The sequence below is a fragment of the Ambystoma mexicanum genome, chromosome 6q (genome assembly GCF_040938575.1).
Source record: "Ambystoma mexicanum isolate Mex_15411 chromosome 6q, UKY_AmexF1_1, whole genome shotgun sequence".
In the NCBI taxonomy this organism is placed as follows: domain Eukaryota; kingdom Metazoa; phylum Chordata; class Amphibia; order Caudata; family Ambystomatidae; genus Ambystoma; species Ambystoma mexicanum.
Genome location: NC_090937.1, coordinates 1,075,226,414 through 1,075,254,200, shown reverse-complemented (window position 1 = coordinate 1,075,254,200; position 27,787 = coordinate 1,075,226,414). Strand labels below are relative to the sequence as shown.

Below are 27,787 nucleotides of genomic sequence, written 5' to 3'. Positions count from 1 at the left end.
TTCCGTTTGTGTTGCATGCGAACGCTTAAACGGCGCTCTCTTACCAAATCTTTTTGTATTCAGTCCACTAAGGGACATATCACATATCTATTTCAGAATATTACGCCGATGCTTTGAATTATGCGGTGTCTACGATCCGCAGCACTTATAGGTAAGAACTGCACAACGTGGAATGATAAATCTAAGATTTTTGATGCATTTAGATCAGCAAATAGCTTCCTTTTAAATCCATGTGTTCTTCTCCACAGAGGACATTGCAAGGATTATGTTACTCAAAGGTCAGTTGGGCAGACGAGTACGTACACTGGCGGTAACACGTGTATGGTATTTAGTAAAGTATAAGCATCAAGAATATGGAATGTTAAAGCTAAGATTTAAACATTTATAAAGAGAGTGTATTTGTGTGTAACTATTATATTGCCCGTTCTGAAGGAGGCTTATTCAAACTGACTGTTAAATCAATTAATAATTGTTTAATCAAGAAACCTTGAGTGTAAGAGTTTAATTGACCAATTGTCATGTGGGCAGAAGTCTGTTCACTATTTCTACTAGTTTTAGGCTATGTTTGCATTTGCTAGCTTGCCCACATTTCTGTAGCTTTAAACATAATTACCTGGGTGGGGGGGAGACCTCCTAAACTGCTTACACCTTTGTTTTACGCTTTGCTTATACAATCCGGGGACTATAAAAAGGCCCATAGGTACATAGGCAACATATAAAGAATTACGTGCCTTGACACAATCTCAAAAGGTGCTGTCAAGCCACCATTATTAATTTAAATTACCTTACATACTTGACAATTGCATTAAAAGTTAGAAACACATGCCCATGTCACTGTTTCAAAACACACGACAATACTATTAGACATAGTTAAAAGACTTCTGTCCAGTGCGACAAACAAAAAATGTTCCCACCATGTCTATTAGTAAAGTGTTTGTGTTGGTATTGCTATTGTTTATTTGTAAAGCGCCTATACACGAAGCATGTGTTTCAAAGGGCCCAAGGAGGAAGTGAACAAGGGGAAAATAAACACCATTTAGAGCCCTTAAATTTCTGAATGGTACAAATCTTGCCAGGCAGAGTGGGTGCATGGTACAAGTGCATATAATACAATTAACAGTGTAGATAACGGAAAAACTGCAGAATCGTCGCCAGACCTATTTTCTAAGTGCATTGAGGTGCCACCATGCAAGGAGGGGAGACAAGGGAAAAACAGACAGACAATCTTCAAGGCATTGTGCATTCACATCGAGCAAGTCCGCAGACAGGTGCAGGAGGGGGGAGAGGACAAGTGCAGGGGGGGGACCAAGTGCGCCCAGTCAGTCAGAAGCTGGGTAAGTGCTGAGAGATGCCACTCTCAAGGGTCGTTGACCAAGCGCAGTAACGATGAGTCGAGTGAAGGCCCGGAGGCAAGTGCGAGAGGGCTGGCGAGGGTGCCCGGGACCTGTGAGAACGTGAGATACACCAGGCGGCCAGTCAGAAGGCTGTGTGGAAAATGAGATTGAGAGTGGAAGAGCGGAGAGAAATGTTAGCAGGGTAGAAGGAGAGAGAAGGAAGAGGAGCAGAGGAATGTTTTAAGGCGTTTCCGGAACTTAAGGATATCAGGCTCAAGACGGAGTGCGGCAGGGAGGCTATTCCAGAGGGAGGCCCCTGCAGAGTATAAAGATCTCCCCCCAAAATCTCTGCTTGGAGAACCAGCTCACTCACAGAAGGATGGAGGTATATGAGCGGAGGGCTCGGGAAGGACAGTATTTAGGTAGGCATCGTTGCACGTAGGAAGGTCCCAGGCCCCAGAAAGCCTTGTGGACAATGCAGAGGATGTTGAATTTGATCCTTGCAGCCACAGGGAGCCAGTGGAGGGATTTCAGCATCAGAAAGATGCAGTCCCTGGGCTTGAGGCCAAGGATAAATCTTGCGGTTCTGTTTTGAATGAGTTGTAGAAGGCGCAGAGCAGAGGCAGGGAGGCTGAGAAACCCAGGCAAAGTCCGGCAAAGTCTGCCACTGCTGTCTGCAGCTGTCCCCAGATGGCAGCAGCTTATTGCAAATGTTCTACTTGATATTTGTGTGGTCATCTTTTATTAGCCCTCATGCGGTGCTCGGTAGCTCTACCAGCTCTTCCAGTGGCAGCACATCCAGCATATCCAACTGCTGATTATTACTCCTTTACCATTGTTGTGCTTGCACCATTGTTGCTCCTTTGTTCTGTCTATTCTGCTTTGCATGACATCAATGTTATGCCGCCTGCATTTTCTTCCTACTCTTCTGATAGTCGTTCTTATTCTGCCTCTTCTCGAAACTACTCTAATCTTATTTACACTCCTTGTATCCCTCACTTTCCTTCCATAGACCTGGCTCTATGGAATGCCCGATTTCTTTGTAATAAGTCTGCTTCTGTTTTAGACGTATTCTTTCGATTGAATTTGTATTTTCTTTGTATTACTGAGACCTGTATTGCTTCTTTTAATAATACCACCCCTGCTTCCTTTTCTACGTCTCTTACTTCATTTTGTCATGCTCTGCACTCTGTTTTTTGTACCGTTCTTCTTTGTACTTGCCCCTACAGTTTTGTCTATTCCAATCTTTTCTTCATTTGAATTCTCGTTTATTTCTTTTACTAAGCCTTACCCCTTATCCTTTTTACTTGTTTATCGTCTTCCTGCTTCTGTTGGGTCTTTTTGTGAAGATATTGATTTATTGCGTTTTTTTATTCTCCCTTCTACCACTCCATTTATTCTTTTGGGAGACTTTAATCTTCATTTGTCTTCTGTTTATTTAACTCTCCTGTTTCTTGCTGTTCTTGATTCTCATTTCCTGTCTCCCCTTTCTACTCCTCATTCCCATGTGTCGGGCTCCGGCTTAGATCTTATTTTTACCTCTTCTCTTTCTGCATCTTCCCTCTGTGTGCTCCCGGTTTATCTTTCTGATCATCATCTTCTTTCTTTCGCAATTTTTCCAGCTTCTCCTGTATCTGATTATTTTTCTCCAGTTACATCGTCCTTTCTCCCGCGTGACTTATGCGCTTTTAATACCCATACGTTTGCCTTCATGTGTATGTCTGCTCTTACGTCTCATTCCTCCTTTGCTGCTTTTATCAACACATGATGCCGCCTCCACTCTGTCGTTCTCTCTTTCTTCTTCTCTGGACTCTCTTTATCCAGACATGACATTCTATCCTTCTCGTAAACCCCCTCAACCTTGATTTACCTCTCATCTTTGTACTATGCAGCGTGCTCTCTGTTGCCTTGAAAGGTGCTGGTGCAAGTCCAGGTCAGAGGGGAATAACCTGTCCTATTCCTCTTATCACACACTTTATGATGGAGTTCTGCTCTCAGCTAAACGTTCTTATTTCTCTGACCTTCTGCAGACTCAATCAATCCATCCTAGATGATTATTTCAAACTCTATCACGCCTTCTCGTGGGTTGGAGCAGGGCACTTGGGACATGTTGCAGGCAAAAGTTATTTTCAAGTGAAGATATGTTAGCAGGAATATGTTAATTGATGTATGATTCCATGTGGGAGATTCAGGTCTAGGAGAGACGTCAGGTGTGTAGCGGTCAGTGACAGGAAGTTCAGGAAGTATCAGAAGATCAGTGTTTATCTGTGTATTACCCTGTGCTACATCATACCCATACATTTGTATTTGTATTTATTTTATCTATAAAGCGCACCAGGCCCGAGGGCATCCGGGCGCATAACTTGGTTACAGCATGGTAAAAGGCAAACAGAACAATACATTTAACTTACAGTTATGTACATATATAGTTATTTATACAAGAAAGAACAGGATAAGCAGATACCCATTTACCTGAGGTGAGGCTGGCGGCTATTGCACAGATGAAGGTTGACGAGAGGGCAATGGTGAGTCTTGGGCGGAGAGCCACATTTTGGCCATGTTTTTGAATCTTAGGAAGGAGGGTTCCGTTCTTATCGAGTTGGGAAGCGAGTTCCAGAGTTTAGAGGCCATTAGTGGGAAACTGGTCCCGTCAGATCTCTGGACGTTGAAACGTGGTATGGAAAAGCAGTTAGTCTGGACAGTTCTACGGGGTCTGTTAGAGTTGTGGAGGGAGAATCTATTGGCCAAGTAGCTGGATGCTTGGTTGGAGAGGCATTTGTGAGTGAGAGCAAGTGTTTTCAAAGATATTTGTTGTGAAACCGAGAGCCAGCTATACTACGTCTGATGTCTGAGATATGTTGGATGTTTATTGCTGCTCTGATGGCATTGTTTTGGGTAATTTGTAACTTGTTAAGGTTACAAAGATTGGTGCCCAGGTAGAGGGCATTGCAATAATCGATTTTTGACAGCACAAGTGTCCTGGCAAGTGTGATGCAGTTAGCTGGTAATAAGAAAGGACGACTGGCTGTGATCAGCTTGCAGGTGTATGCAGCCGCAGAGGCGACTGCATTAGTTTGTCTAGCCAAGGATAGGGTGGAGTCAATGTAGATCCCTAATGTTTTTGTGTCCTTGGAAACTTTTATGGTGTTACCATCAATGGTGAAAGATTTAAACGCAGGGTCGAGTTTGAGGAGTCTTTGGTGGGAGCCGAGAATGAGGAGCTCTGTCTTTTCGCCATTCAGACAGAGTTCATGCTGCACCATCCAGGCTTGGATGACTTGGTAGCTGGCATTAACAGAGAGAGAGTCGGTTGTGTAGTCTGCTGAGATCGGGATAAGTATCTGGGTATCGTCAGCATAATTGGTGTATGTGACACCCAGATAATCCAAAATATCAAATAGTGGCTTTGTAAACACATTGTACAAAGTAGGCGAGACACACGATCCTTGTGGTACCCCAGAGGTGACAGGTGAGGGTATGGCTGCTGCTAAGGGGGGAAAAAACCTGCACCGATCTGTTGTTCAGAAATGAACTCTTCCAGGCTGTGGCTTTATCCGAGAAGTGGGCAGCTAGTTCTCGGTGTCGACACAGTATTTGGTGATTTACGAGATCAAATGCCACAGAGAGGTCAAGTAGAAGTAGTAATGCAAGTTTACCCTTCTCTTTTAGGTCTTCAATCTGAGTTTTAAGATCGATAAGGGCAGTTTCAGTGCCGTGCCGTGGTTGAAACCCTGATTGCCTTAATCCCAGTAGTTTATTAGATTCAAGGTATTCTTGAATCTGTAAGTAGGCGGCTCGGTCAAGGATTTTTAGTAAAAAAGGCACCGTGGTGCTGGGCCTGTAATTAGTTGGTATGTTAGTGTCCAGAGAGGGTGTTTTAGGAGCGGGATAACCCAAGCGTCCTTCAAGTTGTCAGGTACGATCCCGGTGCTGAAGGAAGAGTTAATGACAGTGGTAATGTACATTCAAGGTAATGTAAGGTAAATTTAAGGCCTCATACCCTCTTTCCAGTTACCCTAACTCCTTAATACTTATCCACAACTTCTACCTAACCCTCTCCCCCCCATTGGTTGCCTGTGTGTTCAAAGAAGGAATCGCCCGTCAATCAAGGTGGGAGGGTTGTGTACCTGCGGCTTCCGTGGTTGGGTTGAGAGAGCAGATACGAGGTTTTGACACCTATCATGTCATTTGTCACCTTCGGGTGCTGCCGATTCCCTTTGTTCTTTCCCTGTTCTTCTGCAGTTAATTTTAGAATCTCTGGCATAATTTCCTTTTATGTGTTTTTCACCAACGGCGCCATGCATGCCATTGAGTGTTTGACACGTTTAGCAATACAAATAACCTCCTCCAACATTAGAGTGTCTTTGAGCCACAGTTCCACTCTCATCCTGTTATTGGAACAATTAATCATGAACTGATCCATATTGTGGTTATCCACAGCGTTTCCAAACGTGTATGTCATTGCCAAGTGATGCAATGCTGTTATGTATTCTTCCACACTCTCTCTGCTTTCCTGGACCCGCACCCCAAAGTTATATCTTTCCAAAATTGGATTGGTCTTTGATTGAAGTGGGCATCCAGTTTCAACAATGCAAGCTCTAATTAATTTGTGGCTTCCGATTCGGTAACACCACTGAGTTCTGGCAATGTTTCAAAAATGCGCTGTTTACGTAACTAAAAAAAATGCATCAAGAGTGACACCATCCTGTCTGTGGAAAAGGAATCGCTGCATGGGTAAAATACAGAGGGGGACTTAGGAGGGGTACAGCAGCACTGGGTAGTGGGCAGGTGGCCATCGTCTAACGAGTCAGGTGGCCTAGGTTTTGAGGAGGAAAGACTCCTTGAAGAGGTGGGTCTCGGGTTCTTTTCTGAATTGTAGGAGTGAGTCTGATGTCGACGGGGAGGAGAATCCATAGTCTTGGGGCGTAGGCAGAGCATGCATATTTTCTGGTCCTTTCCTATTTGCAGCAGTGGATTTCAAGTCTGCACGTGTCCTTGCTTTTGGTGGTTCGCTGTCCGCCAGTGGTGCAGAGTTTTTCAGCGAAGTAGCTGGGTGACAGCCTTATAGATGATGCAGCAAGACTTGAAGGGGATTTGTGCGTGCAGTGGGAGCCAGTGAAGGACGATGAGGGCTGGGGTGATGTGGTCATATCTGCATAGACCCGTGATGAGGCATGCAGCCGCATATAGGACACTTCTCAGGGGCACAAGGGAGGATGCCGGGAGGCCTTTGAGGAGTGCATTGCCCCCATCCAGGTTTGTATAGTCCAGTGCTTGAACAGTCGATCTAAAGCTCACTGGAGGGAGGAACGGCTTGACGTTTCGTAGAAGGGAGACAGGATACCAAGCTGTGAGTTTTCTTTGCTATGTGTGTCTTGAAGGAAAGGTGTTTGTTGATGTGGAACCCAAGGGTATTGGCGCAGGAGGTGAGCTTGGGTGTGAAGCCTTCAGATTTCAAGGTTGATAGCCAAGTCTGTATGTCTGGGAATTCGGTATTGTTGGTGAGGAGAAGGAATTCGGTTTTGGAAGGGTTGCCACTGGACAGCCAAGACTAGATCAGCGAGGGGCAGGTCTTGAGCCTATGGATGTCCTTGATGGAGTTGATCTTGAGGTATAGCTGTGTGTCGGCTGAGCATAGGTGGATTTTGGATGTTGAGTGGGGCTAGGAGGGCTCCCAACAGCTCCATGTATAGATGGAAGATCACTGGGGGGGAGGATGGAACCCTGCAAGACTCCACAGGTGAGGGGTTGCATTGGTGATCTAGAAGAGTGCATCTGAAAAAACTGCTTGTGGTTGGGGAGGTAGAACTTGAACCAGCGCCGATGTAGGGTGTCCGTAAGGACCTGGTGGTCTTCCGTGTTGAAAGCAGCCCACAATGAGCACACACAGTAAGACACCACAGATTACTCTTAGAAAGATGTATATCAAAAATACATTTATTACATGCCTTTATAACAAAACACGATTAAACCACAGTATCAAGAAAACAGTTACCACACATACTAATTCACTATGTAACGGATACAAAATTTGTTTAGCCCAATGCTGATGAAAGGGGAGAAAATAATCACAAGTAATTCAACACAGATATCGCATTAGGCAGTTCTTCGTAGTCAATCCCTAACTTATGTGGTCCAGTCCTAAGAAGTGAGGAGCCTTGCTCTCAAAGTACAGCAGTGTGTTAACGTGTGGTCATGCGCAAAACAAAAAGCAAATTCTCTTCAGGGAGCTGTATCTGCTCAGGAAGGGGCCTGAGGCAATGAAGAATAAAGTCCTACTCCTTGCGGATAGAGCGGCTTTCAGAGTTCGGGAATAGCTGGGGAGCGCAGGCTAGCCTAATCAAGGTGAGTATCTTTTAAGGGATTCTCGTGCCTAAAAACAGATGGATGTGTCAGGGGGCCACCGGTAAGTGATGAAAGTACTCACCGGCCCTCGACACAGTACGGACCAAACTTTGTCAGTCTAGTTCACTTCACTAGTAGGTTTCACACCTGCAGATACAAGACACTCCGGCTCTCAGCGCCTGCGAGACGGGACAATTGTCCAAGGCAGGACAGTAGCCTTTTCTCAGCTCTTGAAGAAAGGAGAAGGGTAGTTCCGGTGCAGAACGTCTCAGGACACTGTGGGGCAGGTCTGCAGGCACTTACAGCGACAGTCACCAGAGCGTGGCGACACAGGAACCGCACATTCTCACGGCGTGGCGCCCTCTCATAAATCACAACCTAGTGGAGCTTGCCAGGAGATGGCCCAGGACCACAAGTAAGCAATTCCCAAAGTCTTGAATCTGAACATAGGATGGTAGCGTTCCCGTGCGGTATCCTGGGTTGGAGCTGGACAGTTCACTGGATAGCCCAGGAACACTTCCGAAGGGGCTCTTCGCAAGGGTAAGCAGGAGGTGCCGAGAGTAGTTGTTCCCACTACTCCAAAGGTACGAAGCACCCTTGCAGGCCTTCTTGGTACGATGCAAAAGCAGCGGTCCGAAGGGACAACAGTGGGATCAGGGTGCCAACCCTTCCTAGCACGTCACCAGCGGTTCCTCGGGTCTGCCTTTTGTTAAGGATACTTGGCTCCTTCTGAAGTTTGGTGTGAACTTCAGTTGATCAACCTGGAATGGATACAGAACCCCTTCTCTTAACCGAGATTCGTTTTGCGCTAAAATCTCAGATAGCCAATGGAAGATCTGCTCTCTTGCATGCACGCCAGGCATGATTCAATCGTGGCCCATGCTGGTTCCAGTCATTCAGGTCTACCAGACATACTGGCACCAGTAGTGTGGATTGGGACTAGACAGTCCCAACCCTCTTCCTGGGCACTAGCACACGTGACATGCAGGAGCCCACGAAAGATGCGGTTTTCATAGGAGGCTGCATGCCTAAATATGTGGTACACAGGCCTCTCGACCTGGGTGAAGGCAAAGGGACAACATAGCCAAAGGACAGAACAAAAGACGTTGTGGCACGGACTTTTTCAGCACTGGCCACAGTAAACGTGTATAGTCCATAAAAGCGAAGTAAAAATACTTTAAAATTAAACTGCTGCCACCAGTTTGTCCTGGGCACACTTGTACAAACACCAAAAAAACCTTAGAGGGTGGCTAGCGACATAAAACAAAAGGACCCCAATACGCGGTACTGTAAGGTACTTGGCACATAGATAAAAAGTTACAAAGAAATGGCAACGTAGTCGAAGATTAAGGGAAACAGTTTCCTACTACTGACAGGTAGAAGGACGTGTCAGTTTCATCATAACAAATGATATGATTATGATATGGCATTTAAAACGTGCCTATACACAAGTGTTTCAACGCGCAACGAGGTAAGGGAGGGGGAACAGAGGGAAGAAAGAGACAACGATCTTACTAGGCCAGGTGACCATGAGATCGCACAAGTGCAGGGGAAGGGGAAAAGTGCGGGAGTCGGGGGGAAGTGCAGTACATGGGATTGACAATAAAAATAAATAATTAGAATAAATAAAAGAAATAAGTAAAGTGGTGGCCAGCTTGTGGTAAGTGCAGACATCAGGTGTCAAGTGCAGGTAGGGGACTGTAGGGATACAGAAAACAGTAACCAAGTGCAGGTGTCAACTGGAAGGACTAAAAAACATGTGAGGAGAACCCAAATGTCCACTCTCAGAACGGAGTGGATTCCTACTTTGGTTTTGGGAATAATCGAATTCTAGATACAGGAAAAGGTAGGAAAACTGAAAAAGTCAACAGTTGCTCCCTCTTAATGAAACTTCATACATTTTCACAATTATATACATTTTATTAAAGGTTTCAAGATAAAAATCTCATCAAACACTCTAAGAATATACACAATGAAGCACGCCAAAATAGACGAGTTAGGTTTAGAGCAACCTCTTTTAGCTCTAGTAACACCAGCAGTGACCCAGACAATCCAAGTGAGGGAACCTCAACAAACACTCCCAATCGAGGCAGAGGTAATTCTAATTACAAAGAAGAGGGAATCCTAACCAGGGTAAACAGCCTTTTTTATACAAAGGCCCCAACAGAGGCAATTGGAACGGGGACCAGAGATACCTACGAAGCGGCAATCACTTCTAGTTAATCTATCTACTTATGAACCCACATGAATGGAAAGACAACTCCTGGATAAAGGCTTAGGATATGTAATTTCAAATAAACATGACACATTTTTGTCCCGAACTGACTAAGTTCATGCGGAAAATTAGATTAAAAGAATTCTTCGCTAATCAGACAGAAAAGCCTAGAGACCCCAACATGATTAACCATTCTGGTCTGAAGAATCCCTCAACCTTCTGCCCCCGATCTATGCTTCCTCTCCAGAGTCTATGCCGTTTGAAAAAAAGAGTCCTAGCAGATGTTACTAAACTGGAAAAACAAGAAATACCCATGTATCATAATCTTACCACTAGAGAAAAAAGCAATGTAATCCTTGGCAGCGAATGAGGGTATTATCAACAAGAGAGCTGATAAAGGCGTATCTATCGTCATGCTAAACAGGAAGGATTATATTGAGGAATGCTCTAGATAACTTGATAATGTGGACTACTACAAGAAATTGACAACTGATCCCACTAAAGAATTGAAAAATCTGATTGAACTGAAAACAACTAAAGCTCATGACAGAAGCTGGAACAGCAAACAACAATGGTTGTTTCTCAATAATCCTGAACCAGCTATACCTAAATTTTATTGTCTACCCAAAATTCATAAATCACTAGTGAAACCTCCGGGTAGACCGATAGTTTCGGGTATTAACTCAATTTTAGAACCGCTCTCAAAATTTGCTGACCATTATTTAAAAGGCTACGCGGTCAACATGAAATCCTATCTTAAAGACACCAAGGACATGTTAAAAAAAAGTATGAAAATCTGCCCTATGACTGAGAATTCCTTGTTATAGGTCTGGACATTATCTCACACTATACACGAACATCCCGCAACAGGCGACTCTAGAAACTATTAGTGAGATCTTACTCAATAGATTGGATGACGACCCGGTACCTAGCTCATTTATCTTATGGTATATAGAACTGGCCGTATTTTGAATTCCAGGGCACCCTCTTTCAGCAGATAGAAGGGACAGCAATGGGGGCAACCATGCCCCCCAGCCTAGCGAAACTATTCGTGGAATTTTTTGTAAAGAAGTTCATTTATATGCCCAATCCATTTGAACAACACGTCCAGTCTTGGGCGAGGTATATTGGTGACAGTCTTGGGCGAGGTATATTGGTGACGTCCTGATGATATGGACAGGGACAGCAGAAAAAGCAGAAGAGTTTCTCGTTTGGCTTAACAACTGTAATCGTCATTTACAATTTACCATAAACATCCAAAAACTCTCTATAGATTTCTTGGACTTCACAGTTTTTCATGAAGAAGGCCGTTTATTGGTAAAACCATTCCACAAAGCAACAGAGAAAAACTCTATGAAAGTCATCATGTAAAACATCGGAGAGATAATCTACCATACGGCCAATTTCTATGCCTAAAGAGGAACAGTAGTCATAGAATAGCGTTTGAGGCAGAAGCAAAAAATCTAACATCTAAACTAACATCTAAACTAAAACAAAGAGGCTATGCTAAAAAATTGGTCAAGAAATCCGTGAAGAGAGCCTCCAATAACAATCGGGATGCCCTCCTGGAAGACAAAATTAAACAACCCCTAGGGGACCGCTTAGTGTGTGTCAACACATTTACCAACTTAAGCTTGAAAATTTGCCAAATTGTCAAAAACACTGGAAGGTGTTTACAGACTAACTCTGAAGTACCCGTACCTATGTTTGCATATAAAAAATCTACTACCATTGGCAATCGGGTAAGCAGTAGCAAACTAAAAGAAAAAATACCTACCATGACCAGTCTGACAAAGTCATGGGGACTTATGCCCATTGTTGGACATTATCCATGTGGAAGCTGCACAGTATGTAAACTGACTCAGAAGACTAAAGAAGTGAACATTGGTTTACCTAAATTATGGCAACAAATACAAATGACCAATTGTAATTCAGAATATGTAGTATACATGATTACATGCCCGTGTAATAAACACATACATAACACAGGGAGTTTCTTATATAAAAGTTACCTCCAAAACAGGGTATTATATCCTTTCTGTTACCCAAAAATATTTGTAACACACACAACAGAAATCGGAAGGGAAGCTTCTCACAAGCTAATTTCTTTTTTTGCGCCATCAATGCATGGCCCTAACACTCTCCTTAATCAGAAAACAATATCCTGACCCTTCATGATGCTCCTCGCCCTAGAAAGTGCTGTTGCACCGACTAACTGAAGGGGATAGATGAAGGAAAAACTCACCCCGTTCCTATATTCAATGAGGTGACTTTCAGGCAAGATATTAGCAATGATTGCATCTATCACAGTCTTGATTTTGACACAAAAAAGTTACAAATTTGCAGTTTCGGGAATCCATACCCCCAACTGCACACTTTTGTCAAACGGACAGTTCACGTGGGACTGCACGTCACAAGTTCAGACAATTTATTTGCCCTCCGTGAGGTGTGTCTGGTTGATCCAAGTGTAATGTACTAAAACATTTAAGAATATAAATAACGCTCTCAACATGTTGTTATACTCCCACTCATTGTCTCTTTCTTTGGAGTACACACAAGGCTAGATTTTTGAGAGCACATAATTTACACATAAAAACAATTAGAATGTCCACATTATTAATTCAGGTTCCAGGTGCATAGATCAAATAGGTGTTTCCAACACAATGGTGTTTTCTTTTATTTGTTTTTAAATTTGAATACAAATAAAATCAAAATATATTTTTCCATCTATGAAAAGTTCCAACTATGTTAACCATGTAAATGTGTTGTGCAAGACATGTATGCACTCCTGTACTATGATTGAAAGGCCAATCTAATGATCCCTGTACATTATTAATTCAATTGTAGGAGTTTGTGGAAGCAAATTAACTTCCTATTATAAAATTGTCCAACTACTGTGGACTTTTTTCCTCCGCCAAGGGATCAACTACACTAGGGAGTTCAGGTAAATTAATTAACCATGAATGTCTCCAGACACCTTTGTGTCCCAAGAATATGTGCCACAGTGCTGATTCTTGTTTTTCGGTTTTTGTCAACAGTTACTCCGTGTATATGGAATGAACCTTCATTAAAAGAAGATTTTACACGCGTTGTATATAAACTCTAATACCATTAATGACTACTCCTGAAGAAAGTCCCATCACTGCCAAGAAGACAGAAACATGTTGAGTTTGCATCTAGGAGCTATACCAGACTGTTTAAAAGTATTTAGCGATCTAGAAGGATCAGAAACCTGACCTAATAGGATTTACTTCTGAGGTTTAATTACTTATTGATGTATTTTTACATTTCTATCTCTATTTTTAGAATTTTGTATGTGTTTTGTCATTACTATATTTGTGTATATTCTTAGAGTGTTTGATGACATATTTAATATGAATAGCGCTTCTCAATTTTATGAGATTCTTATCTTGAAACCTTTAATAAAATTTATATAATTGTGAAAATGTATGAAGTTTCATTAAGAGGGAGCAACTGTTGACTTTTTCCGCTTTCCTACCGTCAACTGGAAGGAACCTGGGCCAGCCAACAGAGGGTGGCCAGGTGCAGTTTCAGCCGGTGCAGTTCAGCCAGGAGTTCAGCAGGGAAGAGGAGGAGAGACAGCAGAAGAAAAGAGGAAGGTTTTGAGGTGTTTCCGGAACCGGAGATGGTTCTCCTCAAGTTTCAGGGAGGCTGTTCCAGAGGGATGCCCCAGACGAAGAAAGAGATCTACCACCAACTCGTTGCCTGGAGAAGCGACTGACCCTGAGGGAGTTGTAGGTGGATGAGCGAAGAGCTCGAGAAGGAAGATATTTAGGAAGAGAGAGTTGAAGGTATTGAGGCCCCAGACCCCAGAAGGCCTTGTGGACAAGGCAGAGGGTTTTCAACTTAATCCTCACAGCCACTGGGAGCCAGTGCAGAGATGTCAGTCCTGGAGAGATACGATCCCTGGGCTTGAAGCCAAGGACAAGTTTCGCAGTCCTGTTCTGAATGAGTTGCAGAGGGCAGAGAGTAGAAGCAGGAAGATTTAGAAAGAAAAACATATGGGGGTTTCACAAATGGAGGGAAAATTGCACCTATGGGAAATCTTTCCTAACACTCGCCCCTCTTAGACCTAAGGATAGGAGGAATTAATCCACCCCATGGATGAGCCTCATGTTCAGGTTGACCAAACATTCTGGGCAACCCATCAGCATTGTTATGTTGGACACCTGGCCTGTGCTCAATGGTGAAGTCAAACCTTTGCATGCTTATGGACCTCCTGAGCAACTTTGGATTCTCTCCCGTCATGTTCATTAGCCACTTTAAGGGCTTATGGTCAGTTTGCATAGAGAAGTGGCTCCAATATAGGTAGGGCCACCGCTTCCTTAGGGCCACAAGGCAGAGAAACATTCTTTCTGTATAGTGGACCACCTGAGCTCTCTATCCTTAAATTGGTGACTAATACAACCAATCGGGTGTTCCTTGCCTTTCTCATCTACCTGCGATAGTACAGCACCTATCCCAGTGTCAGAGGCATCCGTCTGCACAATAAAAGCATGTTTGTAGTCAGGGGCCATGAGGACAGGGGCCTGGCACAGGGACTTTAAGTAAATGAAGGCCTTCACACACTCTTCAGACCAAGAGAACCTCTGGGGTTTCTTTGAAGTTTTGAGAACAGTCAGAGGGGTAGCTATGGTGCCATAGTCTGCCATGAAGTTTCGATAGTACCCACTGAGACCCAAGAAGGCTCTAACCTGAGTTTGTGTAGTGGGGGTAGGACAGTTTTATACTGTTTGTACTTTACTGGGTAGAGGCTGAATCCTCCCCTCCACCTACTTCATGTCCAAGGTAGACTACAGATTCTTGTCCAATCTAGCACTTACTGGTATTTATGGTCATGGGGGCCTTCGAAGAGCCTGTAATACTATTCCCAGGTGTTTCACATGTTCTTCCCAGGTGGCACTGAAGACTGCTATATCATCCAGATATGCTAAGCAGAATCCATCCAACCCATTTAGGACACAATTCATAAGCCTTTGAAAAGCAGCAGGTGCATTCTTTAATCCAAAGGGCATTACCCTGAACTGGTAAAGACCCTCTGGGGTTGAGAATGCTGTCTTCTCCTTTCAATGTTCTGCTAGGGCTATTTGCCAATCCCCTGCACTGAGGTCAAATGTGCTGAAGTACTTGGAGCCACCCAGGGTATCCACCAGCTCATCAGTTCTAAGCAAGGGGTGGGCATCTGTCCTGGTGACAGCATTCAGAGCCCTCTAGTCCACAAAGAACCTCCGTTCAGAGGTACCTGCCTATGGCACCTGAACCACAGGACTGGACCATGGACTACTAGAGGGTTCAATCATCCCAAGATCTAACATCTTGTTGACCTCCGTCTTGATGTAGAATCTCACCTTGTCTGACATCCTGTACCCTCTACTTTTGGTAGGTACACTGTCCCCTGTGTCAATTTCGTGTTTGCACCATGGTGTCAAAGTAGGAGTCAGTGAGAACAAGGGGAAGAACTGCCTAAGCAAAGTTCTTACTTCCTCTTGCTGGGTAGGAGTCTGGTGAGGGGCCACTTTGACACTCTCAATGGAACCGTCTGAAGGGCTACCTTGGAACAAGTCAGACAGAGGTTCAGATTCCTCTTCTTCTCTGTCTGATGCCAAATGTAGTGCTGCTATTTCAACCCTAGGGATGAAAACTTTCAGCCTATTTATGTGAAACACTTTGGGAGCCTGACCAGGTCTCTTAAGGTCCACTAAATAGTTTACCTCGTCCAGCTGCTCCAAAACTGCGTAAAGGCCTGACCACTTGTCCTTGAGGGCTCTAAACTGTATAGGGTTCATAATCAGGACTTATTGGCCTGAAGTGAAGTGAATAAGTGAAGCCTTCAGATCATACTAATGCTTCACCAGAGCCTGACCTGCCTTCAACTTATCACTGGCCTGAGCCATCAGAAGGACCATTCTCTTCCTGAACCCCAGCACATAGTCTACTACATTGGTAGTGATGGAAGGAGTAGGGAGCTCCCACCCTTCCTTGACTACGGCCAGTGGTCCCCTCACAAGGTGACCAAATAGAGGCTCAAATGGGCTGAAACGAACACCCTCCTGAGGAACCTCTCTGTAGTCAAATAGTAAGCATGGCAACAGGAGATCCCACTTTCTCCTTTGAGGTTCTTCCAGAGCCTCAATCATACTATTGAGAGTTCTATTAAACCGCTCAACTAAGCCATTAATTTGTGGATAAGCTGATGAAAACTTAGAAGTGACCCTACACTCTTTCCACATGGTTTGCATGTACCTGGACAAAGTTGCTGCCTCTGTCTGAAACAACTTCTTTAGGGATGCCAACCCTAGTAAAAATTACTAGTATTGCTTTTGCAACTGACTTGGCAGTCACAGTCTTCAATGGGATGGCTTTGGGATATCTGCTGGCATGGTCAACCAGCACCAAGACAACCCGAGGATGTCTGAGGGTCAAAGAGACGAACAATGTCAATCGCTACCCTGTCAAAGTGCACCCCCACCACAGACAGTGGCACCTATGGAGCCTGGAATGTTGAGCCACTCTTACCAGAAATCTGGCAAGTGGCTCAACTCCAACAATGGCCTTCTACCTAGACCCCATTGATCTTTGGGCAGTAGAAATGCATTGTTAGCCTCTGCTTGGTTCTTTTGATCCCAAGGTGACCAGCTAGAGGAACTTCATACGCCAGTTGTCGGATGAAGGGTCTTACTTGAAGGGGGACCACACACCTCCTAAGGTCACTGTCAGTAGACTCTGTGGACGCACTGTACAGGAGCCCACCTATTCAATATATCCTAGGTTTCCCAGGAAGTACACAACCCTCATGCTGGGAGCAGGCCTGGCTGCTTAGGCCTTCTAGAGATGGGCACTCACGTTGGCCCTTAGTAAACTATTCCCTATAAGGGCCACGTTCAACCAATAAACTTTGGAGTTCAGGATGGTCATGTGGGTTGAGAATTTCAGGCAGCAACTATTCCTCATCAGGGTCAGCTGCTTGGCCAACTACCTCCACCTCAGTGGTAGGTGAGTTAGGGGGATTATTTTCTTTCCCACTTCTGAGCCTCGACTCCCTTAACCTTGGGTTTCCCCTGTGGCTTTGGCTCAGCCTTGGACTTGGACTTGGCCAGGGCAGCCTTTGATTGTGACCGTGTGCATGGTCTTTCTGCTGTATGCCCCACAAGATGCAGGTCTTTGAGGTCATTTACCAGCAGAACCTTTCCAGGGACTTGCCTCTAAACACGCACAGGTATCCTTACTACTGTACCATTAATGGTTAGATTTACAGGCATTACTGGGAACTTGAGAGGGGGGCCATCAGCTAACTGGGTGGGCATCAAGGGAGTTCCGGCAAGCTGTTCTTGGTTTACCAATGTTAAATCCACCACAGTTCTGCTGGCCCCACTATCCCTAAGGGCAGGAGTGTCAACTCCATTGATCAGCATACTGGGCCTCATTATGACTGTGCTGGTCCGGTAACAATGGAGCCGGTAAGCCTACCGGCACCGTTGTTACTGAAACGGCACAGTAGAACTCTGCGGGTGGGTGTCGTCCCACCCGCCATGGTCAGTCCTGACGGGCTTGATGGCACCCGCTCACAGAGTTCTCACAGGAGCACCAGCACCGTTGTTAATGGTGCCGTTGCTCCCGTGTCCCCATTCCCATGGAGTCCTATTGGACTCCATGGGAATGGGGACTTACAACATTACCAGCGCCTGGCTTCCCGGCCACCGGGCTTGGAATAGCCCAGTGGCACCGGGAAGTCAGGCGCCGGTAATTCATTAAGGGTCCGGTGGCTACCTGCTGTTTTACCGGCACGGCTACCGCCTGACCCGTAATGAGGCCCACTGTCTAAAGTAGTGCTTGGTATTATCAGGAATACTAGCATAAACTTCTGAGACTCTAGGCTCCCAGGAACCCAGGGATACTAAGACTACTTCAGACTCTCCACTGGGGAAGGAGTCTGAAGAGAAGGATGCCCCTGTGATAATTCCTTTCTCCTCATAAGAGGGGAAGGCCAGACTCACAGAGTGGACCCCCAAGGTTTTGACCTTACATCTGGGGTCCCCCTTCACGTGGTCACTTGCTCTACAAGCCACACAAGATACACTGGTTCTTGGGACATAGGAAGGCTTACTGTAACCCGAGCTATGCTTGGGAGGATGGGTCCCACTATTCTGAACATTCTCAAGTGACTTACCCTTGTGTTATGCTTTTTGTGGCGCTTATGGGAGGACGTTTTATCATATCCCTCACCCTCCTTATCTTTGTGCTTTTTCCGCTCCTCCTGCTTACCAGGAGCAGACTTGCCCTCATGGGACATTGTGTGACACCCATAAATCTGCTGCAATGGCTAATTTCTTTGGATTTATCTCCTTAGAATCAGCTAAGTGCTGCTTAAGTGCAGGGGAACAAGAAGCATATATATGTTCAAGCATGACTAAACAAATCATACCCCCAAAGGTGGTGACCCTGTAGCCTTCCACCCAGCCAGTCAAGTATTTCAAGAAATTAGTTACATATGAGACCCAAGTATTATCTTCTTTCTTTTTGTAATCTCTGAATCGTTTCAAGTATTGGGCAAGAGTATTCCCAAACTTTAAGACCAGAGTTTGCTTCAATTTCGCAACGTCTTTTCTGTTGGCCTTTTACATTTCCATAATGGCACTGCAACCACAATGCGGTAGTCGACTGAGCAACCATGCAATCTTATCAGCATCAACAACTTCTTGCACTTTACATGCATACTCAAATGCAGTCAACCAATCCATGATATCATTCTTGTCATCATACATACTAAGCAGAGCTTTTGTGAACCTTGGATGAGAGGAGGAGCTAGACCCATTACCAGATCCTCTAGAAGAGCCATTGGCAGCTTGTAATTTGGCAACTTCCCACAGGTGATCACTGTCCTACTGTTGCTCTGCTTACTCCAGTTCTAGCTTAGCCAAGCAGAATTCAAGCTCCTTCTGCTTAAGCAGCAGCTCTTGTCTCTTGAATTCCAGCAGGGCCTCAGCCTCAGAGCCAGCAAATGAAGCATGGGACTCTACATCATCCCTGTCGTCATCTGTCTAAATGACGGCAGCAACAGTCCTGTCAGCAATGTTACTGGGAGCAGCCAGAGCACCTTAGGCACGGACATCTGAGGGACAAGCTGAGATCCGGTTTTCTTGCCATTCCATGATGTATTGGATAATCTCAGCTTTTGTGCCAGAGGCAGACAAGCCTCTTTCTGCACAGATCTTTCTTAGCGTTTCTGATTTGGAAGCACTCAAAGTTATGTTTGCAATTGCTTCTATGTCATAAGTGAGGCAGGTGGTTCACAGTTAAGTGTAAGCTAAGGCCACTGTGTTTTCTGGGTAAGTACAACCTGGGTATTTCACCAGTGCGCAGCACTTGGTACCTCCGATCTTATCCCACCGCTGTACACCAATTTCTTAAGATGTTTAGGAGGCCACCCTAGTTTAGTGGAACAGGGGAACCTTCTTGACAAACCAGACCAATCTACGGTAGCTTGGCAGGCGGTCAAGTCTAAGTCTCAGGAGGAGTGAGAGTAATCGGAAGCCCACAATGAGCACACACATAAAAACTCCACAGATTACTCAGACAAATGTATAACAAAAATACATTTATTATAGACCTTTATAACAAAACACAATTAAAACCACAGTATCATGAAAACAGTTACCACACACGCTTATTCAATATGTAACATATGTACAAAATGCGTTTACCCTAATGCTGAAGAAAGGGGAGAAAATAACCACAACCTGCAATAGAAAGGGCTATGTTCAACACAGATATCGCATTAGGCAGTTCTTCGTAGTCAATCCCCAATTTCTGTAGTCCAGCCCTAAGAAGTGAGGAGCCTTGCGCTCAAAGTAGAGCAGTGTGTTAACATGCGGTCGTACGAAAAGAGAAAAGCAGGTTCTCTTCAGGGAGCTGTAGCTGCTCAGGAAGGGGGTTGAGGTGATGAAGAATAACATCCTACTCCTTGAGGAGGGTCTACTCTTGCAGATAGAGCGACTTTTAGAGTTCGAGAAAAGGGATTCTCGTGCTTAAAAACAGATGGATGTGCCAGCGGGCTACTGGTAAGTGATGAAAGTACTCACCGACCCTCAACACAGTCCGGATTAAACTTTACCAGTCTTGTTCACTTCGCTACTAGGTTTCATCTCTGCAGTTACAAGACGCACCGGTTCTCAGCGTCTGCGGGACGGGACGATCTTCCATGGCACAATAGAAGCCTTTTCTCAGCTCTCGAAGAAAGGAGAAGGGTAATTCCGGTGCAGCACGTCTCAGGACACAGTGGCACAGGTCTGCAGGCACTTACAGTGACAGTCACACAGCAGGGCGACACAGGGACTGTAAAAGCTTGCAGTGTGGCACACTCTCATAAATCATGATCCAGTGGAGCTAGAATAACAGGTTTTGGCAGACGAGGACCCAGGACCACAAGTAAGTGATTCACAAAGTCTCGAGTCTCAACTCTGGATGGTGGCGTTCCTGTGCAGTACCCTGGGTTCAAGCTGGACAGTTCGCTGGATGGCCCAGGAACTTCCGAAAGGGCTCTTTGCAAGGGTAAGCATGAGGTGCCGAGAGTAGTTGTTCCCACTGCTCAAAAGGGGAAAAGCGCCCTTACAGGCCGTCTTGGTACGATGCAAAAGCAGGGGTCCAACGGGACAACTGTGGGGCCAGGGTGCCAAATCTTCCAAGCACGTCATCGCCGGTTTGTCGAGTCTGCTATCTCATTAAGGATACTTGGCTCCTTCTGAAGTTCGGTGAGAACTTCAGTTCATCGACCTGGAATGGATTCAGAGCCCCTTCTCTTATCCAAGATTTGTTTTCCGCTCAAATCTCAGACAGCCAATGGAAGATCTGCTCTCTTGCATGCATGCATGCATGCCAGGTGTGGGCCAATCGTGGCCCACGGTGGTTCCAGTCATTCAGGCCTACCAGACATACTGGCACCAGTAGTGTGGACTGGGAACAGAAAGTCCCAACCCTCTTCCTGGGCACTAGCACACATGACATGCAGGAGCCCGCGACAGATGTGGTTTCCGCGGGATGCTGCATGCCCAAATAAGGAATATATCTCTCGACCTGGGGAAGGCAAAGGGACAAAATGGCCAAAGGACAGAAAAAAAGACGTTGTGGCACAGCCATCTTTGGCACTGGCCACAGTCTTGGGCCAAACGCGGTAAACGCAGTGTGGTCCATAAAAACGAATTAAAAATACTTTAAAAGGAAACTGCTGCCACCAGTACTAGGCACACTTGTACAAACACCAAAACATCTTTAGAGGGTGGCTAGGGCCATAAAACAAAAGGACCCCTATGCGCAGTACTGTAAGGTACTTGGCATATATAAAAAGTTACCAAGAAATGGCAACATAGTTGAAGACTAAGGGACAGTGGGTTTGATTAAAGTAGACAAATCCAACAAAGTAAGTGCAAGGCACTATCCCTACCCCGTTACAACACTAACCCAAGGCCAGTGGAGGGAGAATGAGGAAGTCCCAGAGGGAGGGAGCCTTGGGTAGATAAGGCCAAAGACCTTTAGGGTACCACCACAGCCCAGTTCTAGAATTTAGCATACTGAGGGTGTAACAATTGGTTACACTAATTCAGGGTTAAGGAAGACTAGGCTAGGGAGGGGATGTACAAGACGTGAGAGGGAGGGATGTGTGATCTAGCGCCCACAAACGTATAAAACCCTTAGAAAGGTCTTTGCCATCTGTGACAGTATGCAGAGAAGGCATCTACTGTGTTACAAATGTCCATGCATCACATGATTTATCCCTGAAAATATCTAACCGTATAGAAAACCTAATCATACCCTAAAGTGGGTGTGTATCTCCAATGTTAGGGTTATGTGCCACCTATCTAGAACAGTGGACTTGGCCTCAGCCATTTCTACAATAGTATTTGACTCAAGCTGTAGTTAACAGACCATGCTAGAGACATGGCTAAGTGTGCGGAAATTAGTTTTAAAACATTTTCCTAAAAGCCTATCGTGTAGAACAAGAAGGAAATAATTATTTGTATTGTTCATTCCTCTGTGTCCTCAAAACAGGAAAAGTTAAAAAGGATTATTTTGTCTCCCTTACAATTTTTTAGAAGGAGGCAAATTACTAGAGGTTAGCTGAAAAACGTATGAGGTATCCCTATATTTTGGCATCTGTCTCTTCCAATTTTAGGAGAAGACATTTCTTTACGGTATGTCTAATATCTGTGAGGTATCCCTATGTGTTGGCGTCAACCGGTTTCAGCGACATTCCTCAGTTGAGTCGCCTTCATCAGGACAAGCTGCACCCCGATATTATTTTACTTTCAAAAATCCATACAAATGCCTCCAGTTAATTTTGTAAGATGCAGATTTTGTAACAAACAGATATTGTGTCCATACGTAACCTAACCTAACATTTTTAAAAAACATGACTAGTAATTAGCTGGAAACATCTATAAAGGGTTAAGATTACTATACATTGTATAACATATCATGTCTATAAATGCTGTGAATACCAATGTTAAAGTTACTACTAACACTCAAAAGCATACATAAAGTCCATTACAGTACAATACAACCCTTAAATTCCATCACAACACTAGTTCACAACACTAGGTAGAATATATCATTGCTATAGTTAACCTGAACTTTGTATAGTATGGTTGGAATGTGAGTTAAAGTTGAATTGTAGTGTGATGGACTTTGTTCATGTTTTTTACATTGAGTGTTGTTAATAACTTTAATATTGGCATTTCCAATGCTTACAGACTTTACTTTTATATGTAGTAACCTTAACACCCCGTACAATAAAAATGATTTTTAGCAAACATATATTTTCTAATGTACATTTACCACCAGGCATAGGCACAGAATCATTGTCTTTAACAAAAAGAATGCCTATTTGGCAGGACACCAGACCTAAAGTTTCATCTGTTAATAATGTTCATATTACATCGATATTAAAACATATATTTCAATATAATAGATGTTATAATGGGGGATTCAATATAAAAACACTTTTATAATAGCAAAGGTATGGTTATTATGTACTCACAGGATTCAGTGCCAATAATTTCCCCCCTAGTGTAGCAATATAAAGATGATGTGGTTGAACACTCAAACAGGGTGAAGAAAAGATAGCTCCGCCACCACAATGTCGCTTCCAAACACACGTCTTGCGCTATCCACAGAAAAAAAGAGGAATACATAATTGTAAAGAGCATCTCAGCATTCACAAATGCAGCAATATGTGGAAGCGTCAACAGAATGCCGCTAAATGAAGCCCAGGAGGTACAACTGGCTTGCTGAGGATCATTCAATGCAGTCAAATGCAAAGCCAGGATTCAAACTCTGATCTTGGCGTTGAAAAGTTTACAATTTCACAGTGATTATCCTTCAACTGTGAATAGTTTCCTAATCCAACGGTATATTCCTCTGGTAAAATGCATCGCTTACAAATAATCCAACGGCCACTATTCCATCTTTTTTACACCATAGGTTCCCTTGCTGGATAAAGCTTATACGGTTATCAAATAACCTATAATGTGGCTTTAAGTTAGTGTTCACTTCTAATCACAGGTATATATGGTTTAAGTAATAGGCACGAACTATAGTAGCGACACAGTAAAGTAAAAATGGCTGAAGAAATGGAGCCCTGTGTGTCAGTCCAAATTTCAACTTAACCTGGTGCAAAGATGTAGCAGCAAGGTAAGCATATTAGCAAAATAGGGACACATCATAATTGGAAGTTTTTAACACCACAATACACTGGAAAAGCACAACAAAGGTGCACAAGGAAAAACAGCGATTGAAAAACAATCTTCAAACTGTTGGGCATCCAGAGAAACGACACAGACAGAAATGTGGTGTCTTGCACTATTGTGACATGCTGCATTGACATATCTGAAGCACTAGTAACCTGCTCTGCACAAGTGTCAGCCCAGGAGAATTGGGAAACCTGGTTAGATTTGAACTAGGGGATTCTCAGTCAGAGTATGAGAACAAGATCAGGTTGTGTGCTACAAAACAAAAGTATGGATAGAAGTCTAAGGGCCTCATTACAGGTTTGGTGCTATCTTGGGACAAAATCCACAGAGATAGCACCAAACGGATTTACCGCTGGATTACAAGTGGTGGTATAGCAATGTTAGTCCCCATTTATGGAATCCAAAAGACTCCATGGGGATTTCGGTCGAATTACCCCCAGCCGTAATTCAGCAGAAATTGATGTTTTTTGGCAGTAAAGTGGTGGAATTACCTCCAGCATTTTGCTGAAAGTTTTTTCTTCAACTTACCGCCAAACACATAGTTCGGCGATGAAATAATGCAGCAGTAATGCAGTGATACCTGTGTTACCACTGCATAACCACTATTTTTGGCCACATCACCGATCGCATAATGAGGCCCTGAGGGTAATTTAAGCATTAAAGCTGCCCTTGATACAGCTCTGCGTGTTAATGTCCCCTTCTCCTTCACATTGGTCACAGGGAGCACAAGAAAATGAATACTTTCATAAAAATTATATTTCAGGAGCACCTGAGATTTCATCAGGTTGCTTATCCAACACAGACATTTTATCAGAACCCTGTTGGAGGAATTGGGGCGGGGCTATATCAATATGTGGGTTTAGCTGATCTAGATGACCGTGTCTCCTAAAGAGGATGCGTGAAGAACCTGAATACAGTCTCAGACAGTTTCTGCCATAACATTTTAAGAGGTTTGCAATTACATATCTTTACCTAGTTTTGGCTGGTTCCCAATGAAATCATTTGATGAACTGTTAAGCTGTGTCTCAGGGGAGCAAAATCCCCAAAGATCTAAGTGTGTGCATACAGAGTGAGTGTGTCCACTATCTACTGCACCCTCACTAACTAGTTATCTACCATGACACTACACCATAGGTTGCTATGCTTACTCTAATATTTCAGGTTAAATATACTAACACCAACATCCACAAGCAAACTCTTGATAAGACAACTACAACACAGGTACTCAATACACTATTCACTTTAGAACAGACCTAGCACACAAACTAATAAAAAGAGGACCCCTGTAGCAAAAAATGGCCGTCAACCCAACATACTTTCTTGGTTTGCCTCCTTAGGCTGCCATGTTTGAAAAAGGCAGCAGGTCTTTAATTAGAAAAAAGCCTTTAATATACCCATATGATTCAGCCCTCACCTAACACATTTGCAAACTTCTGAGGCTAATCACATTCTATATTCAATTGTAGACATACGACTTAAACCAAAAACAAGCTGTAGAATTAGGTTCCTTTTTGTTTCTTTATGGTTACACGTACACAGTCTTCTGTCTCCCTTCATACTGCAGTGGTGCTATTTCTAGCTCCATTCTCATAAAAAAGGTCTCCTTATTGTATTCCTTTGGAGGATAAAGGCCTTAATTCCCATTAGAACATCATTTTAAGATTGAGCAATAGCTTATCAGTTCTTCAATGATCACTTGACACGAAGCAAGAATACTATATAAATGTGCCTCTGGCTCTGCTTTCCAATCTAGCATCAAAGTGGCATATCACTTAACTCTGAATGTTTATCTCCTGGGGTGAAACCCATCATTCTAAAACACAATTCATAAGAATATGAAGGGCACCTACTTTTCTCTTTTATAGCCTACATCATTTCTGTATTCAGGTTTTGTTATTGCCACTCACCAGTGTTTAGAAAGGTAGATTTCATTAATAGTGTACAACAGTTTTGGAGTTTTTGACTTCTCTGTTGAATAAAATTATATGGTGGTTCTGGAAAGGGGATTTTGAGAAAAACAAGTTACTTACCCCTGGAAACGGTCTTTCGACTGGATGTTCCTCCCACGTATTCCTCATCTTTTAACACGTTGTCCAGCTTCTGCTGCTTTGGAAAAAAAAGTTTGGCAGTGGGTGCTGTGCGTCGATGAGGTCGACTTGATGTCCCTCGAAGGCCTCTGTCGAGGATGATGTCATCGAAAGCATATATATAGCACGTGCAGCGCCCGCTGGCTTCAGTTCTGTTGTTTCCCTTTAATAGCAGAAAAACCCGCAAAACACAGCAGTGACCATACTCAGCCTTGATGGAACAGAAGCTGTAAAAGCACTGAAAATTCTACTGAGGAGTAGACACAGCCCTCTCCATGCTCCACTCTGCTATATCTGATACTCTTGATATCCTTGCCCCTGTCATGAGAATCCGCCTGAAGCCTAAAGCCAAATGTAACTCCTGGTATGACTCGGATCTTGTCACCCTAAAACGCAAGTGCAGGGTGGCAGAGAGGAAATGGCATGCTTCATGTTCATCCTCTGACAAACTGGCCTGCCGCCTGCTCCAAAGGCAATACCGTCTCTCCGTTCTCACCAAGAAGAGAGCCCATATCCAAGCCCGCATCTCTGCGGCATCTAACAACTCGGCCGAACTATTTAAAATCTGCAAGGAGCTTGCCAACCCTGCTGCAGTCTCTACCTCTCCTGTCCCCTCCCAGGCCCTCTGCACTGCACTGGCCTCTCACTTCATCTCCAAAACTGAGGACATCCTATCCTCACTCTCCTCCTACCACCTCCCTCCCTCTCTGTCCGGCTCTTCCTCGGGCCCTTCTGCAGCCACCCCTCCTCCCTCCTTCTCTGCCTTTCCCCTTTTTTCTGCTGACGAGGTTTCCAGACAAGTCCGATCTATGAAAGTCTCGTCTAAACAGGTTCACCCCTGTTCCTCCAAAACTATCAAGGACCACATTGACTCCCTGGCCCCTGCCCTGGCTGACTTTTGCAACCACTCCTTCGCCTCTGGAGTTTTCCCATCCCCCCTTAAGCACTCCCTTGTGCACCCTCTTCTTAAGAAACCCTCTTCTGACCCCTCCTGCCCGGCTAACTATCGCCCAATCTCCATCACTCCCTTCCTGGGCAAGCTCCTGGAGAAACTGGCCATCTCCCAGCTTAACCTCCATGCTGAATCTGTTGACAGTCTTCATGACCATCAATCTGGCTTCAGAGCTGCCAGAAGCACGGAAACTGCTCTCCTGAACATCCGTGAGGACCTGCTTTTGAACCTCGACTCCAACACTCCGTGTGTTCTCATTCTGCTCGATCTCTCTTCTGCCTTTGACACCGTCAACCATGCCATCCTGCTCAACCGTCTCCGTGATAACCTGGGTATCACTGGTCAGGCTCTGGCGTGGCTGACCTCTTTCCTCTCCAATCGACCCTCCCAGGCCCAACTCGGGTCCTTCCTCTCTGACATCTTTTTCTCCACTTGTGGTGTCCCCCAGGGATCTAATCTCTCCCCCTGGCTGTTCAACCAGTATCTGGCACTCCTTGCCCACCGCATAGCCGCTCTCTGCCCCAACTTTCAGTGCTATGCGGACGATACCCAGCTCAGTTTCAGGCTACCCTGGGCCTCCTCCTCTCCCTCCCTCATCTCTGACTGTCTGTCTGCTATCCAGGAATGGTGTGCCGCCAATGACCTCTGCCTTAATGCCAGTAAGACTGAGATTCTGCTCATCGGCACACCCACTCCCTCCTTCCCTGCAGCTCTCTGGCCGGCCTCTCTTGGCCCTCTTCCTGCTCCTACCTGCAAGGCAAAAAACCTTGGGGTTATCTTCGACTCCACACTCTCCTTCTCTCCTCATATATCTGACGTCTCTAAGAAGTCACACTACCAGCTGCACCTCCTCAGAGGTATTCTTCCCTTCCTCTCCTTCCCCCAGAAGCTCGCTGTCTCCCGAGCCCTGGTTCTCTCAAAACTGGACTACTGTAACAGCCTTTATCTTAATCTGCCTGCCTCCACACTCCGCCCTCTGCAACTCATCCAGAACAGAACTGCGAGACTTGTCCTTGGCCTCAAGCCCAGGGACCGTATCTCTCCAGGACTGAAATCTCTACACTGGCTCCCAGTGGCTGCGAGGATAAAGT

At 44.6% G+C, this 27,787-nt stretch overlaps 1 protein-coding gene across 3 annotated transcripts in view; it reads right to left on the bottom strand.

Annotated features, from left to right (window-relative positions):
• The window catches only part of AASDH (aminoadipate-semialdehyde dehydrogenase), an 853,386-nt gene that overhangs the window by 93,710 nt on the left and 731,889 nt on the right, over positions 1-27,787 (bottom strand). For 2 of the 3 annotated variants that reach the window (XM_069631617.1, XM_069631619.1), the window contains exon 13: positions 22,946-23,071. The exons of the other annotated variant lie outside the window; for it this stretch is intronic. In XM_069631617.1, coding sequence (XP_069487718.1) covers positions 22,946-23,071 — 126 coding nt within the window. The remainder of the gene's footprint in view (positions 1-22,945; positions 23,072-27,787) is intronic. 3 annotated transcript variants of the gene reach the window in all.